The sequence below is a fragment of the Plectrocnemia conspersa genome, unplaced genomic scaffold, assembly GCF_051122295.1.
Source record: "Plectrocnemia conspersa isolate PC_06_02 unplaced genomic scaffold, ASM5112229v1 ptg000011l, whole genome shotgun sequence".
NCBI classification, from domain to species: domain Eukaryota; kingdom Metazoa; phylum Arthropoda; class Insecta; order Trichoptera; family Polycentropodidae; genus Plectrocnemia; species Plectrocnemia conspersa.
The window spans coordinates 11,400,908-11,418,178 of record NW_028277175.1 but is presented as its reverse complement, the minus strand read 5'-3'; the positions used below and the strand labels follow the sequence as shown (position 1 = coordinate 11,418,178).

The 17,271-nt window shown below is 33.2% G+C and overlaps 1 protein-coding gene and 1 long non-coding RNA gene across 6 annotated transcripts; one reads left to right on the top strand and one right to left on the bottom strand.

Annotated features, from left to right (window-relative positions):
* The first annotated feature begins 360 nt into the window (after nt 1–360).
* On the top strand, nt 361–1,558 carry LOC148229511 (uncharacterized). 2 transcript variants are annotated; one of them, XR_015811405.1, is made up of 5 exons: nt 364–418; nt 734–789; nt 941–1,012; nt 1,092–1,276; nt 1,376–1,558. It is a non-coding gene; the product is annotated as an uncharacterized LOC148229511 (long non-coding RNA). The 2 variants fall into 2 exon arrangements; XR_015811406.1 differs by lacking the exons at nt 734–789; nt 941–1,012 and having other exon boundaries at nt 361–418.
* A 772-nt stretch (nt 1,559–2,330) lies between these two features.
* Nopp140 (nucleolar and coiled-body phosphoprotein 1) lies at nt 2,331–9,558 on the bottom strand. Of its 4 annotated transcripts, none has more exons than XM_088197815.1 (7): nt 9,366–9,558; nt 5,612–5,721; nt 5,403–5,544; nt 4,636–5,226; nt 4,424–4,567; nt 3,918–4,052; nt 2,331–3,127 (listed from the first exon to the last, which is right to left on the bottom strand). In XM_088197815.1, exons 1-7 carry the CDS (start codon nt 9,459–9,461, stop codon nt 2,972–2,974), a joined length of 1,374 nt encoding a protein of 457 aa, XP_088053941.1. In that variant the 5' UTR covers nt 9,462–9,558; the 3' UTR covers nt 2,331–2,971. The 4 variants fall into 4 exon arrangements, with proteins under 4 accessions (XP_088053941.1, XP_088053939.1, XP_088053942.1 ...); XM_088197813.1 differs by lacking the exon at nt 3,918–4,052 and adding an exon at nt 3,253–3,737; XM_088197816.1 differs by having other exon boundaries at nt 4,424–4,564.
* Between the last annotated feature and the right edge of the window lie 7,713 nt (nt 9,559–17,271).

Here is a 17,271-nt window from a genome sequence, read left to right as displayed (position 1 = left end):
GTCACAGAGCTTTGTGTAAAATGCATAAAGTAATTAAATGCCTAGATTGCTAGACATTTAGAATTTTTTCATTCCTTTAAAATTTTACGAATATCTTATCATTTACTATTCGATATTCGCATAGTTGATATTACGCATACCTACTTGCAGGCTCTAGTTACAATAGTACTAACTAGAAAACAATGCAGGGATGAAATTTACGATTTATTACTTTTGTTTCATTTATAGCTCACAAAAACATGCATTTACAATTCACTTTTGTCCGTAGCAATGCTACTCGTAATTTATGAATTTCAACCTTTCCCTTCATTTTTACGTATTTTATTTTCTGGTCAAAGTAGTTAATGCTTGAACCAAAATAATGTCGTTTGTTTTCTGACAGCTACGATGTCACTTCTTACTACTATTATTAAAAGCGGTATATTGTCAATAATTTTATAATATTATTTTAAATTAAATGCCCAATCAAAATTACATGCAAATCTGTGGATTTGATTTATTAGGTCGCTTTAGTATGGAGTAAATACTTTTAAAAAATATGTATGCAAAAAGGAACACTAAAATGAAAAAATAAATAAATAATAATTTTTTACTCCCACACTCATTCCATCTAGAATTTTTGAGCATTTGGCTATTCCTCAAAATAGTTAGTTTTAGGAAATTGAATATATAACATGAACATCGAAAAAGTGAATCAAGTTTATTTAATATTATCGTATTTTTCTACAAGCAGTTGTTGAAAGCGGCGATGAAAAAAATTATATTAACACGATTGAATGTAAAATTGAGGTAAATTTATCATAAATTGTAAAATCATATTTTAAAAGTTTGTAAATAATATAATACAAAATAAGTATAACATTGAAAATACAAAGTGGATATGTTTAAAGCAGGTTATATTGTATGAATTATATGTTGGTTAATTAATATATATTTTCAGAAAGTCACGATGTTAAAGATATACTAACAGAAAATACTAGACAAATGTTCCAACATCCTTACAAATACACAAGTTATATTCGAATTGGTTTTCAGTGTTGTAAGCAATTTATTGATTAACAATTGAAATTAAGTTTAACTCTAATTTTCAGAAGCAAGAAAAAGAAGAATACTATTAACATATGAGCAGAGATGAGAAGTTTAAGTGCACGAGTTGTCATAGATCATTTGCAAAAAAGAAATACTATTTTGTTAAGCATATGAACAATTTAATCCACTATTTTGTTAAACATATGAACAATATTCATATAAAATCTATGGACTTGAATATGACAAGGTAAGAAAAACAATCAATATATGGCATGTAAATCTAATGATAGCATATTTTAAGAAAATATTTTTTGTGACAATATTCTTTTATTATGAAATATAAAAGCAATGACATACCAACGCTGATCAACTGATAGCACATGAGCCGCATGTAGCCAGCGAAAGTATTTTCGTGCCCCACGAAGGAAATATTTTATAGAGTTGGTAATATGTTCTTATTATTAGTAGTTATGTATTGTTTTTTGCCATTTTCTTTGTTTAAATAAAATCACTTTTAAGGTGACAAAAACTGACTATTCAATTACCTATCCTTTTATTTGGCCGCTGTAGAAATCCCCAAAAGAAAGAAATGGCCCACGAGCTAAACTAAGTTACACAGCACTGACTTACCATTACTAAAACTACCAGTATAGATAATCTTTTTCGCCATGAATTCAGTCAGTAAAAAAATTTAATTTCTCGTGCTCAAATTGTATCGTATGTTGCAGAATACCTCAAATCGAACCGTATGAGCTTATGTTATTTTGTCGATTATTGAAGAAACTTAAATATACTTATGTTTTTATTGTTTAAAACAGGGCTGTGGAGTCGTTAAAAAAACACGACTCCGATTCCGATATTTTCCAACAACACGACTCCACTCCGACTCCGACAAAAAAGTTTAATTTTATCAGGTATTTTTCCACACGTTTAATATTCATACGCTATACACATTCATTATTACGCAATTAAAATTTCATAATTTAAAAAAATGCATTTAATAGAAAAAATGATCGAAGTCGCTCATTTTTCATGACTTCGACTCCGGCCAAAACACAACGACTCCACAGCCCTGGTTAAAAATATTAAGTCTTAATAAATATAGATGAGCATTTGACACATTTTTTTGAAGTTGCAATATGAGGCACTCAGCAATGAGTATTAAACTCTGGCATAAAAGGGAAGGTAAATACAGATTTAAAAATGCCGACAAGTTCTAGTCTTCAAGACCCATCATTCAAAATAAATATATATTTTTGCCTTACTGCAACTGAAACGGTTATGAAATAAAACAAAGTAAATTAAAAAAATTCACAATATATTTTATATCCTAATTACATTTACAATTAAGGTTTCATGACAATAGAGCATGAACGTAAAATATTTAAAAAGTTTTTTTTATTGATAGTCTAAAACAATCCAAATAAAGAGGTTAACAAAGAAAACATTTTATACACCGAAACGTATGTCATATACTAAAATAAACATATATGCATATATTCGAAATACGTAGTTATTTATTTATACACATGTTTGCGAGTCCGCCTTAAGAACTATGAATCGTAACATTAACTAAAGTAGTAAACGTTAAGTAGTATGTATCGTAAATGCATTAAAAAAATAAAACGTCATAACAGATGAGAATCTAAAATAAATTGTAAATAATTATCAGATACGGAATGAGACCTGTCAAAGTTGAATACCGATAATTTCTCAAAATCGTCCATTTCTCAAAACTCGACCAGACTAACTTATATTACTCAGAGAATCCAAAGATCTTTTACGGTATCGGCATTTAAATGCATCAAGAGGTAAGAAGATTCACCTTGTATTTTAAAATACTCGACTTATTTAATAAAACAAAAAAAATGAGAATGGAAAAAGTCATCACAGTATTTCCATAATCCATTCTCGACGGTTAAAACTTGAAATGATTATTTGACTAATCCTCGAACTTAATTGAATTGATGGATGTGTCGATAGTTCCGCCTCTGTAAGCACCACGCTTTTTCTTGGTTTTTTCATGTTTAAAGCCTTTTCCTCTGGTGAACTTCAAATCTTGATTTGCACGCTCACCCCACGAACCTCTGGCTCCTCGCTGCAAGATTAAAAAACAATTATTAAATTATTATAAGTTTTATTTATGGAAATATAAATAAAAATATGTTTTTCATTAGTATGTTATTCAGCAATATTTAATATTTTCAGAATATCGATACTTACAATCTAGGACACTAATCGAATGTGATTTTCTTATTCTGCGGTGATTGGCCATCGAAGCTTTTGTTGAATCCACCACCGCCTCCTCTACCCCCTCCGCGTTCGCCGCCCCACGATTTTCTGAAACCGCCTCGGTCTCCACCCCGGTCCCCACCTCCGCGACCCCCTCTGAATTCCCCGCTATCCCTACCGCCTCTGAATCCACCGCCGCCACTGTCTCTTCCCCTGAATCCACCGCCACTATCGCGACCTCTGAATCCGCCTCCGCGACCTCCCCTATCGTTATCTCTACCCCTGAATCCGCCGCCTCTTCCTCCACGGCCTCCGAAGCCGCCACCGCCCCTTCGGTCTCCGAATCCACCTCTACCGCCTCTACCTCCCCTATCTCCAAATCCTCCCCTACCGCCCCTGAAACCCCCGCGACGATCGCCAAAATCACCCGATTGACGCTTGTTAAAACCGCCCTCTTCATCATCGTCGCCGTTTTCCTGAACATAAATGAAAAAAGGCCTTTAGTAACCAAGCACAACTCAACATGAAAATTTTACAACAATGAACATAATGATATCAGTCGAGTAAATGCCCAAACATTAGCATTACGCTAAGCACCACTTGTGTATTTATTCATGGTGTTTTATGCTCGGCTAGGCCATTGCTAGGGCATTTACCTTTCCTTCGAATGAGTTGTCGGCAAGTTTCGGATTCACGTACACCTTTTCGGTTGGAACACGCCGGAAGGGCACGTTCTGACCACCCGACTTCCTGTCTTCGTTAAGACTATTGTTTTGTTTCTCAACACTTGCCTGTACAAATCACAAACGATTTTTTTTAATGAATATCTCAATTACTACTTGTAACCCTTTGCTGCCATACAACGTAGATGAAGTGATATTTGTTTGATTCTTACTCGAAAGGTATTTCCAGAGCAATTATCATAAAAATCGACTCTTGCAGTATCTTTTACATTTATGGGCACTTGCGTTGCATGGTAACGAAGGGTTAAAACTTAACAATAAAAAGGTGATAATTCAAGCATAATTATGCAGAGCAATCAATTTTCTGAACTTGGCTCTAAATACATTTATTATTTAAAAAGTTGCTGATATCGGCTTCCTGGATGACTAATTTATTGTATTGAAATAAATATTACTAAAATAATAATTAAAAAACATACCTGATCATCACCATTAGCTTTAGATTTTTTGAATGGAGTTTCTTTAACTTCATTATCTTCATCATCGGCTTTCCTTTTCTTAGAGGCAGGTTTTTCTTCTTCATCATCGTCATCGTCGTCATCATCGCTGGATTCAGATTTCTTCTAAAATGTAATTTATTATTATAAACCAAACAACAAAAAGGAATTTGTTATTTAAGTAAATTATTTACCGCTTGTTTAGCTGGAGTTGCTTTGGCAGCTGGTTTTTTAGGCGCTTCGTCCTCATCGGAAGAGTCGTCATCGCTGGAGGATTCTTTAGCTTTTTTAGCTGGTGCAGGTTTTTTAGGGGGTGCTTCGTCTTCAGATGAATCGTCATCACTAGAAGATGCTTTTTTAGCTGGTGCAGATTTGGCTGCAGGTGCTTTAGCCGCCGGTTTAGCTTCTTCTTCGTCGCTGGAATCACTATCCGAATCGTCTTTCTTCGCCACAGGTTTTTTCTGAGCAACTTGAGGTTTTACTGGAGCTTTCGCCGGAGGCTTGGCCGATTCTTCCTCACTACTCGAATCGTCAGAGTCACTTTCTGCCTTTTTAGGAGCAGGAGTGGAAGCTTTTTTCGCAACTACTGGAGGTTTTACTGGCGTTTTTGCTGGGGGTGTAGCTTCTTCGCTTGAGTCACTGTCGTCTGAATCGGAGTCATCTTTTTTAGCAGGCGCTTTGGTGACTGGTTTTAGAGCGGGTTTAGGTGGCTCATCGTCATCGGAGTCGTCAGAGCTGGATTCTTGAGGTTTAGGTTTAGGAGTCACGGCCGCTTTCGGTGGAACCTAAACAAATATTATTTTAAATTACGAAATCGAAACACTTGATAATAATAAATAAATAAAATATAATTCTCAGAGGTAGTGACGATAATGGAAATATTATTATCATTGAAAATCAAACCATTTTTATGCATCATCGATTGTCAAAGCAAATATACATAATAAAATAGAAAACTAACCTTTTTTGGTGCTTCTTCCTCGGAGCTATCATCGGAAGAGCTTTCTTTAGCTGCCACCTTTGCTGGTGCCGCCTTGCCATTGGTTACTGGACCTTTTGCCTTTTTAGTAGCGGGTTCATCTTCACTGGAAGAGTCGTCAGAGCTGAAAAAAATTAAAATGAATAAAAAACACTCGCATGTTTATAAAGTATTTTAAAACATTTAATTACCTAGATTCTTTCTTTGCTGCTTGTTTTGCAATGGCAACTTTCTTCTTAGAAGTCTTTTGAAAATGTGTGAACAGATCTTCTAATTTTGGTCCATCTTTAACCAAGTTTCCCTACAAAGTAAAAATATATCTCGTATAAATTTATGCAACATTTTAAATTTCTGATGACGATGCATTTATTTCTATAATTATTCAACTTATCATGTTCAAAATTTAAGAAAATTTGACTACTTCATGAACAATCCGTTTTTTAACCCTTTGGTCTCACAATGTGTGGCTTCAGGTTGGTAATACTGTAATGGTGCACAAGAATCACCACTGCGTTTTATTAGATAATCATTGATTTTATACGTTTACTGTTATATATTTTTGCATTGAATTTTCATAATGTAGATAAGAATTTTAATAAACATCTCTTGAAAAAAATCATTCTTTGCCTTAATTAACCCGATGAAGGTATTTTTATTACAATAATGTTTCTTCAATGACAAAATTTCAGTTCCGGTGTTGCCTTAGTCTCAATAGTGATCGATCGCTCTTCGGTTGAGTCAATAATTTACAAGCAGATGACGGTTTTATTGTCTATTATATTTTTGAGAATATCTCAATATAAGTGAAACTATCTCATGACATTTATTTTTGTTTTAATTTGTATGGATATAATAGTAATTATTTTTATAGTATTATTGTAAAAATAAATTGTGGTGTGGTTCAAAATTTGAGGATTTTTATTTTGATTACCCTTATTCTAGTGGCGATGGTGGAGAAAGCGACGTTGAAATTAGATTTGTTAATCTAAATCGAAAAAATTTCAATAGTAGTGACTAGGAAATAATGTCTCAAACAGGTGACAATACTTCAGTTAATTGGAAAATTGTAACCGATAGTAAGTGTGCTTTATACCACAAAATGTACAGTTGTGTCATCTATACACTAAATACGGGTACTTTATTGCAAATTTAACATTTTAATGATTTTTTCAGGACATTTTATTATATCAATGCATTGATTTTAACTATTATTCATTGATATTTAAATAAATGGTTCGTTAAAAATAACAATTAAATTTTACATTTCTTAATTTTTGGATTTTAAAATTAATTATCTCTACTCAAAAAATATTGAAACGAACGATTTTTTGCGTGGTAATAATATACTAGTTTTGGTACTCTAATGATTTTTAAAACTTTTACAAGTCGGACAGCTAATCATTAATTTTTCGCAGTGGAAAAATTCCCTGCAGTAAGAGCTAACCCCTCACTGCATTGTGTCAAAAATTTGTTACATTGCTGAAACTTTGTGTTAAAACCTCCTTTAAAAACTATAATCTACCATTTCATGTTGTAACTAATTCGTTGCATTCATAACCCGTGTATATAATTCATCACACGGCCACTAGAGGCACAGTTGACGACAAAATATTAAACCTTACTTGTCACTTGTTACATTAAAAACATTTTTTAAATTAAAATAAAAAAAGTCATGCAGTGAAGAGTTAAATGTGTTAAAAAAATAGCATATGAATGTTTATTAATATCTTATTTATTTAAAAATAATGCATATATTTTACTATTTATTTTTATTTTGTTTTTTTCAAATAGTCGTTGACAACTTTATGAGCGAGTTTAATCTAACGTGGTCTACCGCAGACCGCGTTCTGTCTGACAGAAATGATGCAAAATCGCATCATACAACCAGACCGCCGCGGTCAGATATCGCTTCCCGCTGCGACAGACCGATCTGTGTGGCCGAGCGTTTAGACTTATCGGGTTGCTGGAATAACATTTTTTTTATTTACCGGATTAGTGAAATTAAATTGTATTTCTTTTTATTTATCGTGACGTGAAACTTTCGACATTTCTTGTGAGTGATTTTATCTTCCATAAGATAGTGGCAGATTAGTGAATTTTTCAAATTAAAGTGTTGTTTTTTTTACAATGTGGAAAGTTCTGGCACGATGCACATAAAAATCGCAGTGGCATGAAGATATTTACAATGGTGAGTTAACATATTTCAATATAATTATTAGTAAGTTCTTAGTGATAGAAATGTTATTTGTGGATTTTAATGATAATACTAGTATCACGAAAACGAGAGCTAATTTTTTTCGTTTTTTGTATGAATATACATCGTATTTTTTTTTAAATATTTTTCAAATATATATATACATTGAAATATGTTATATGTTTTTAAATTGTTTGCTGTCTGACTTTTGTAACAGTACTTTCTAGTCCCCCCCAACTACACACACCCAAATAGCACGTCCCCAATATACAGTGTTATGGGAGGGTCTACTGTATATTATTACCATGCGTAAAATTGTTCATTTCAATATTTTAAGTAAAAGTAATTAATTTTAAAATTCAAAAATGAATAATAGTTAAAATCGATGCATTGATATAATATTACATGTCCTGAAAAATCATTAAAATATTTACATTGTATCAAAAGATACACATTTATAAGTAAGAAATGTTAAATTCGCACATATTTACGATAAAGTGCCTGTATTTGGAGTACAGATGACACAAACTACTCTTCAATAGTGTTTATATCATAGCAGCCTACCGAATGTCTATTTTGGTGAAATTCCAGTCGCCTATGCAGCAGACAAATATTTATTTGAGACTAGCTTAGTAATTCCCACAACTAAATTTTATTTAAACCATTTGTTTTACTGTTTGTTCAGAAAAATGCATTAAAATATAAATATTAAAACATTTATATTGTTAACGTGGACTTATGTGAAGCCGTTACATCAGCCTTGAGAAATAAAAAGCGCGCGAATTATGTTTGCTCGGCGTCCATCACTAGGGAGCGACAGTGCCCCCTGAGAGTGAAGACGACGCTGCTAGGCTCACGCATGCGCCTCTCAATATTCACTCCTCAGATTGTAACACTATCATACTAAAGTTGAATTTTACTTTAGCCCATATTCGATTTATTTTATTTACATTGAGTTTCAAGATATTTAGTTTCTTCGTCAATATTTTTTTAATATCGAAACGGCTCTTTTTTTAGCTCTCGTAGCAATTTCTCCTTTGTTCTCCTTGAAAAAAAATCCGAGACAGCCTTTAATATTTTCAAAATCTAGTCACCTTACTTAAAAGGGTGATATTTGACAGAACTAAAAAATATATTACCTCATCATCAAAAGTAGGACTAACTTAACCTACTTGACAGTGGAACGAGAGCATGTTATTGTTGTACGAAACATAACCTAAATAACAAAACGTGACCAATATCACATTTTGAGTTTTCTTTGTCCTGTATCTCTGCTTTTAAGCAAATTAAATATGAACAGAAACCGAGTAGAAAATAACGGAACAATAAAAACAATTTATAATAAAATTAAAATCGATTGAATTTCAACCGAATTTAAGCAAAATTGAAGTTGAACGAAGAGAAGTGAATTTAAAAAAACATGGTCGAAAAATTTGGGGTTAAGTCCGGCCATGTGGAAATTGTGATTTTAGATATGCGACTCTAAAAATATCCAAATTCAAGGCCGCATTTAACGAATCGTATGGCCAAAAGCGAGGTCGCGAAAAGCAGATAGAAGACGCGTGGGGGAAGTCAAATACTAAAATGTTAATTCCGCGCTAATATTATAAGTGAAAAATATTATATTGAATAACGCAATAAGCGCTCGCATTCAATCGCATCAGAACGCGACTAGTCGATTGGTGTTGGTGTTTTGAAAAGGCCAAACACGTGGGCGACTGCGGAGAACACGTGCGTCGTAATATTCTCACCGGCTTCGTCTTGGATTTGAACTTTTCGGCGAGGGGCTTGTCCACTCTGACGATGTGCTCGTAGACGAGGGCGTTGAGCGCCTCCGTGTCCGCCATAGCAGTCGGTTCGAAGCTTGCAGCTCGTGGTACAGAGGAGGAAGCGGAACGCGGACTCGTTGCACGACCGCACCGGCAACGCTTCCTGATCGATGTTGCCAGTTAAGAAAGACCGTGCGCGAAAGTGCGGCGCGCACCTAGGGATGTGCCGATGGGAAAAGCCGGATTTTTTGAGTGAAAATAAAAACCGATAGAAAAATGGGAAAATTTAGAGATTAAAAAATATATAAATAACAGGTTAACACATTTTTAGATGCAAACATTGCAACACGAACATTAAAAATATTTTTTTAAATTGATACAAAATTATTTTATTTTTATATAACTTGTTTATAATGCATTGTTGTTACATTTAATTTACAATATTTGCATTTTGATTTTAAATTTTGCTTGATATTTATGTATGGGTAAGATGACCAGACGTCCTCCTTCGAGGAGAATTGTCTTCCTCAAAATTGTTGTCAATTTTTGCCCTTCTTTGTTTTCCTTTTATAAAAATCTGAAATGACTCTTTTTTGGTCTTCGCAGCAATTTGTTCGCTAACAAAAATTTCCGAAAAAGAAATTATTTTTAACAAAAATTTTTAATTTTTAAAATTACTTTTTTACCTCCCGCAGCAATTGGCCCTCCTTTATCCTCCTATGATATTTGCAAAATCTGACCACCTTAGTATTATGATTTTGTATATTTCAAATAAATGCTGATTTTTGACAGCGTAGAATTTACGTTTTGTGATCCTTGCTGAAGAAAATTATTAACTCTCTATAATATTGTTTTATTATTTCTTAGCCTCTTTATGAAAGCCCCACATTTTTACCTACAAATTCCAAAAGTCCCGTTCGTCCCGTTCAAAATTTTTAATTTGGCCATTATTACGCGCACCGCGATTTTATGAGCGTAGCTAGCTTAGCGCCGAATACTCGCCGCTAATTGATCATATAGGAAAATGGCAAAATTTGAAACAAATAATATTATGAATTAATTTTAAATATGCAATGTCATATAAGAGTTAAAACAGCAATATTTAAAACTTTTACAAATCTAACAATTTGTATTTTAGAATAACGCAAAAATGTGCTGAACCAATTAAATCATTTTAAACTGTTAAAGTAAATAAACCCATAAATATAAAATTATTGTAACAAATAACAAAAATAAATATGTACTATAACCAAAATCCGTGTTATACAATACCCAATTTTACACTCCAGATTTTTGAGCAAGAGGTAATATAAATTGCATATAGTAATCAATCTGTGTATATGATTAAATTGTTTATTATTTAATTATTATTTTAATTAAGCCTAGACAATATGGCATTTTTAAAATTGAAATTAAATTTTTTATTTTATACAACACTAAAATATCAAAAGCTGCTTTCGGCCGCTCACGTGTGAAGCACATTTTCGCCCCCCGCCAAGACTAGTAAGAAGTGAATTTGATTTTCCTACAACGGTGTTCTAACTTACATGATCAGCTTAATCAGCACATATGATCAGCACGATAAACTAGTTATCGGTGACTAAAATATGAAAGACCTAGATTCGAATTCCATATGAACCCTAGTATTTTTCAATATCTATTGAATCAGACTTGAACAATTTGTAATTATAATGTGTAGGGGGCCTACTTATATTTATATATTTTTATTTAGATTTCATTGTGGCCAAAACTTGGCGACACTCTGGTAGCACTGGCGTAGCGGATTTCTCTCTACTGGCAATCTTCGGCGCGTTCGAACACGCGCCGTTGCGCGCTCGCGCCCTGTATTTTGTAAGCATGTAACAACTTTATACTTCAATAAAACACTACTGCGGCAGCTCATTCTGTATCTAATTGCCACCCGTCACCATCCCGTCGCCAAAAATGTAATTATAATTCCAATTGTACATCACAGACCAGGTTTTCTTAGATTTTTAAATCTTACTGAAGAAAAGTTAAAATAAAATTAAGCAAAGTCGTGCATAGTGACATGTTTATTTTATTTTTTTATTATAAATCTGACCATGTATTTTTTTGTAAACTGTATTAATAGTTTATAATTATTGAAATATATATCTTTGATTCAGTCTGTCGTCTTAAAAACTGACTTTGTAGTTGCTGATTGTGTTTACCCTGTTGTAACGCATTGAGCTAACGTCTGTAACGTGCAGTGGAAGTATTAAAATAAATAAATATTCTCTGAGAAATTGAAGGAGATCAGCGATTATTCTCTTCAATGACTCATTGATGAATCATGGATGATTTGAACGAAAATCAATTTTATCTTATATTATTTTAAAATACTGTTTTTGGTATTGATATTTGCATTGCGTCAAAACGGCAACGGAATGATTTGTAACATTATACTCGGAAAATGTTTTTTTAGGCCTTTTTGTCTTTTTGGAATAGGCTAGAAAATTTCACTTTTGCTTCATTAAAAAAGTATGATTGCAATATTAAGCACCAAACTAAACTTTTATTTAAAAAATGATGAACAGTGTATCATACTACATCATAGCTAATAATTTTAACACAATTACAACATATTTTGTAAAGCAAGGTAAAAAAATATAATTCAAATAAAAGTGTCTAACTTTTCCCCTCGAACTGAAAAGGCCAATATTTATTCAACCTGTGACCTTGCACCTCTTGTGAAAGCCGTTTTAACTGGGATTCGAAGGACTAGTGAGAAGTCTACCTTTAATTACAATGGTCGTCCGATGGTTTTTAATATAATACATAACATGGAGCGGAATCGCAGCTCCACGACTTGTTGCTACGACTCTTGAGCATAAGGTGCTGTTGGTTCGCCTCGTTCTTGACCATAACAATTTTGCTAGACATGTTCCAAGAAAATCAAAACAAATTAAAAAGGAAATTTTATATTTAAAATACCATTTGGGAGAAACTAATGATACAATTAAGCGTGTAATTTATATAATAATATTATTATTGTCGCAAAAAAATCACGTACATTTAAAAAACGAATAGTTATAATTCACTTAATCATTATCTATTTACCACTCAACATTTCAATGGTAAACTAAAAATTCAATTTTTGGTAAAGATAATGTATTTTTCTTTAGTATTGTATACTTATTTTGTACAAGATATTTTATTTTGCATTGTAGTTAGAAAGATATCAAATTCGTACATCTAACAAAAATGAAAATTAAGTTCCATATTTACACACTTCTCTTATAATTCCTAATGTATAAGCATATCTATACGTACAATGTCTACTAATACATTATGCTCAAATGTACTATCGGCTATTGAAAGCGAAGTCACAATGAAAAGTACGAATAAGCGAAAAAGGGTCTCCGAAGATAAATGGTAAACCAAAAACTTTTATTTAATTACATGAAGAAATTTGCGGGGGAACAGAATGAAAAAGTAGGGTGTTTAATAGAAAACGAAAGGAAAAACTTTTTCCGATAGCTTTAAAAACTTTTAAATATTATTTTATGGATTAAATGACTACTTTGAAAGAATATTAATACACGTAAATAGAGTTAGATTATATAAATATTTTTATATAATAATGAATTGAGTGTTTTTCTGAATGTCCACGGTCGAAAAGCTTAGCGCACATGTACAATAGACATGCAGCTTTTTTTATTTTTTTGTGTACTGTGGTAATAAATTAGTTGGACATTTTTAACAATAGCGTAAAAGAAACCGAAACCTTTTTCCAAGGGGGACATTTTTTAAGGGCTGCCCGCACACCATTCATTCGGAAGACGAGTAATTTGCTTGATGCTCTGAACAAATAAGCGTATTTATTTATTTACTTAAGTAAAATTCTACACAAACACGACAGATGGGAATTTATTTAAAGATAATTTGCGAGAGCGTCCTATAGGTACTGATGTTGTATATTTTCGCTTTAAATTTCGAAATCGTCAGATGCCGCGATCTACATAGTTAGTTTCGTTACGTAAATATCAAACGTCACGATATTGTGAGATTAATCTCCTAATGTAAATATTAATAATGACAGTAAAATCGTTTGCAAGGAAAGTCTAACTCTCGGGTCTCATTTTGCGCGGTCTGTGTTTACTGTAATTTTCTCTGTACGTGTCTTCATTTGCATGACATTTATTTGGGCAAGAAGCAATCATAGCTTTCAGTGGGTGTACACAATATTGCAATATATATAATATAAATTAATAGTATATTTTACATAAATACAAAGGTTTCCTATAACTTAACGGAATCTAAATTCCCTTAAAATTTATATGATAAACAACCAGATTAATGTATTATGAAGTAAGTTGTGAGGGAAATAATAAATATTCTATTAATATACTGTTTGAATTTTCATAAATATTTTGATTTAGATTAATTATGTATTATGAATAAAATATATTTTTCATATGGAAAATATTAAATTTAAATATTTATTTACTATGAAAATTTATGAAAACCAAATATATGATGATCGATTGAAATTATAATTATAAAATATCACTTATTCTGATCACATAGACACGATTGAAATTGGAATAGAATAGGGTCCGTATGGCATTCGAACACAGTGACGAATGCTCGGTACCGAGCGTTCCCATTGCAACGGCGCTGACACGATTTTATTGCTTTTGAGGTGGATTTTTTACTTTTGAGAAAAGATAATTGTTTTTTGCTCCCTCGTATTGATAAAAATTTCGTTTAGATGTGCTTCATTCAATTCGCACTAATAGTAAATCGTAATATTTTTATAAAAAGTTTTAATATGAATGCTAGATAAACGAGCGTTTTCAGTGCGACGGTAAGATAATATTGATTTTGATATGGATTCTAAGCAGGGACGTAATTTGGGAGGGGGGCAGGTAGGGGCATTTCCCTTGAATTTGGCCAGAAAAATGCATGTCATTTGACAGCTTCCATAAATAATGTCACAGATTTTTCGTGAATTTGTACCCCCCTCTTTATGTCACAAGATTTCATTAAACCAGACTCCTGTTTGTTTCACACCGTCACAATTCCTCTCCCTTCTACAATGTACACAATACTGGTTAGAAAAATAGCTTTTCATGATTTTTTATGAAAATTTACATTATTATTCATATTTTTATTGAGAATTAGCAATAAAATATTTCATTTTTTAAATCTTATTTTAATAAAACCGATAAACGAGCTCTTAAAACGTGCAGAAATTAACATAAATAATGATTCTTCTTATTTTTTTAAATGTTTTTTTCCATAATTAATTCTCATTTTTAAACTGATATAAGAGCTCAAACGGATTTGAATAATTCACGGTCCTATTCTGACAGTATGTTTATTTTTATATATGACAAATCTATTTTGTTATGAAATACAATATTATCATTGTACAACAATTTGCTGAAATATTATCCATGTACAGTTTGCGTAATTGTGATAAATACGTGGCGCTTTTATGACCTTGTTTGCGTCTGAAAAATCCAGTCACCTACAAAGACCGGATTGAACCCTGGATTTAACTGGATCATGGTTGACGTGAAGAGAGAAGCGGCTGCTTCCCCAGTCTTCTACGTCTCGGTTGTAACTGATATAAGTTCTTATTGGCAATGAATTCCGAATGAAAGCGCTTACCATGCATTGGTGCAGCTTGAAGTTTCTCGCCCACTCTCGAATTATGAAAGTTTTGGCCTGTACTACGACTATTATTAGAATCTGTGCATAACCGCCGAGTAACAAGTGAAGATTTGGCAACCATGCACCTGCTGCGCTTGTCAATGCAATACATTAGTTTGTGTTGGTGAAGGTTAATTACAAAAACACGTATCGGCGAGTCATAAAGACTAATGGTATTTTTGTTTATTGCACTTTTAACGCATATGCACATCGTTCAATTTCGTTTTTGTATACATAAATATGGAATGATACACTAGTCATTTCGTTAATTGAAATTAAATTAATTTATACATTTCAGCATGTGTGTCAGGAGGTGGGGTATGGAGATGACGTGGGATGCGTTTGCGTATATTGCAGGAATAAGGAGATTGGAATGACATGTAAACATTAATATTTTTCATGTTTACCCGCAACACATTCAATCTGTAACGTACGTAAAGTAATCATACGTTACTTCCAGAAAGGGTCATTGCTTAAGTTTATAGTTACACTAACCCTTTCTAATTGTTTTCCGCTAATCAATCGGCGCTGCAACGGCCGTAAAGAAACGGTAGTTATGAAAAGGGCCCGGACACTAAAAGCGAGTTATAAAAATGGGTCGCGGTAAAATTTGCCATTGTTTATGGTGTAGCGTGGGTCGAGAGTGCGGACCTTGGCACCCGACTCACGTACGAGACCCGCTGATAAAACTTTTCCTCCACAATTACCTAAAAGCCTAGGTGTCGGCAAATGTATGAGCTTCCCTTTTTATTCACATATACTATCGGAATTATTGAACGGGACTTTCGATTCGGCTGCAGCGCCGTAACGCTAACCGGATATTGCCACGTTCAATATAAATTTATTACAATACAATAAAACCGATGTTATTTATACATTTTTATTTGACCGTATTGGTTGGTTTTCCTTTGGGGCGAAAAAAGATCCTTATACGCTATAACGACGCAAACATACCTTACTTACACACTTTACTGCTCTTTGTGTAAATATAAAATGAATAATACAAAATAATTATTTCAGGGACTATAACAGGGATAGACTACTGACCAGAGTTTTGTAAAATAACACAGAAATATTTTCATTTAAGTCAGTCACTATAGGTTATAAGGAACAAAAGTGTTACATTTCTTGAAAGGAAATGCCGCCACATAATAAGGCGCGTAGCAAGAAAATTATATACATGACAAATTGGACCGAGTCATTTGCTTAGATTACTCTAGTAAATTAGAGAAATAAATCACACGACTAAACCAATTAAATGTTATATATTGCTAAAAAAAACTACACAAATTTGAGCTTAGGATAATTAAGGATTATTTATGACAATATTTTATTTAAAAAATAGCTCTAATAACTTTTTTCAATAAAAGGTCCACCTTTCTCTCTGGATTTAGCACCATGCGATTTTTGGCTCTTCCCAAAAATAAAAATCGTGCTAAAAATAAAACGTTTTGCCACCATTCCCGACATTAAGAAGGCCATGACGAAGCAACTAAGGGCCCATACGCACTGTCGGCTAGCCGCCGGCGACTAGGGACCGCCGGCTCAAAAACGCAGGTAGCTAGGCTAGGCGGCTAAGCCGAGCGACTCGAGGTCGGGTAGTACATTCGCGAAGAAATTGCAATATTAATTTTAAAGAGAAAAAAATATTATTTTATTTTCAATATAATATTGAATTTCCCTGTATGAAACGCTTTTTGTTTCCCAAATGCAATTATAAATGTGTCTGTATTATGTTAATAAAATTAATTTAAATTGAGAAGCAAGAAATAATATAAAATAATTATGCATATTATTTCACAATATTTTTTTTTCGTTATCAATATTCATATAAAATTATTGTAAACGATTCGGGATTCAATTTCTACGATGAGCGTTTCTGTGTCGAAGCCATTTTTTGTGAATGATGTATAAGTCGCCTCGAAAGTCGCTCCTCGTGCGAATGCACTCATCTAAACCCATGCTTTTATATGTTGCCGCGACAGGCAAGTCGCCTGTGCATCACCTCTGCGCAGGATCGCTCCTGACGCTCCGGCGACTCGGCGCCTGCGTGCGTATGCACCCATTTAAAACCATATAAAGTACAGTCGCCGGGCGGCTAGCCGACAGTGCGTATGGGCCCTAAAGGCACTTTTGAAAGAAGCCTTCCAGAAATGCTTCCAATCATGGAATTTACGTTGGGATAAGTGCATCGCTAGCCAAGGAG

What these genes read in the sequence shown, in the direction of transcription:
- Nopp140 (XM_088197813.1), bottom strand. Translation starts at nt 9,461, where the DNA reads ATGGCGGACACGGAGGCGCTCAACGCCCTCGTCTACGAGCACATCGTC. An exon ending in TCAAATCCAAGACGAAGCCG is followed by an intron (nt 5,722 to 9,365) that starts GTGAGAATATTA and finishes TTTACTTTGTAG; the next exon opens with GGAAACTTGGTTAAAGATGG. An exon ending in GCAGCAAAGAAAGAATCTAG is followed by an intron (nt 5,545 to 5,611) that starts GTAATTAAATGT and finishes AATTTTTTTCAG; the next exon opens with CTCTGACGACTCTTCCAGTG.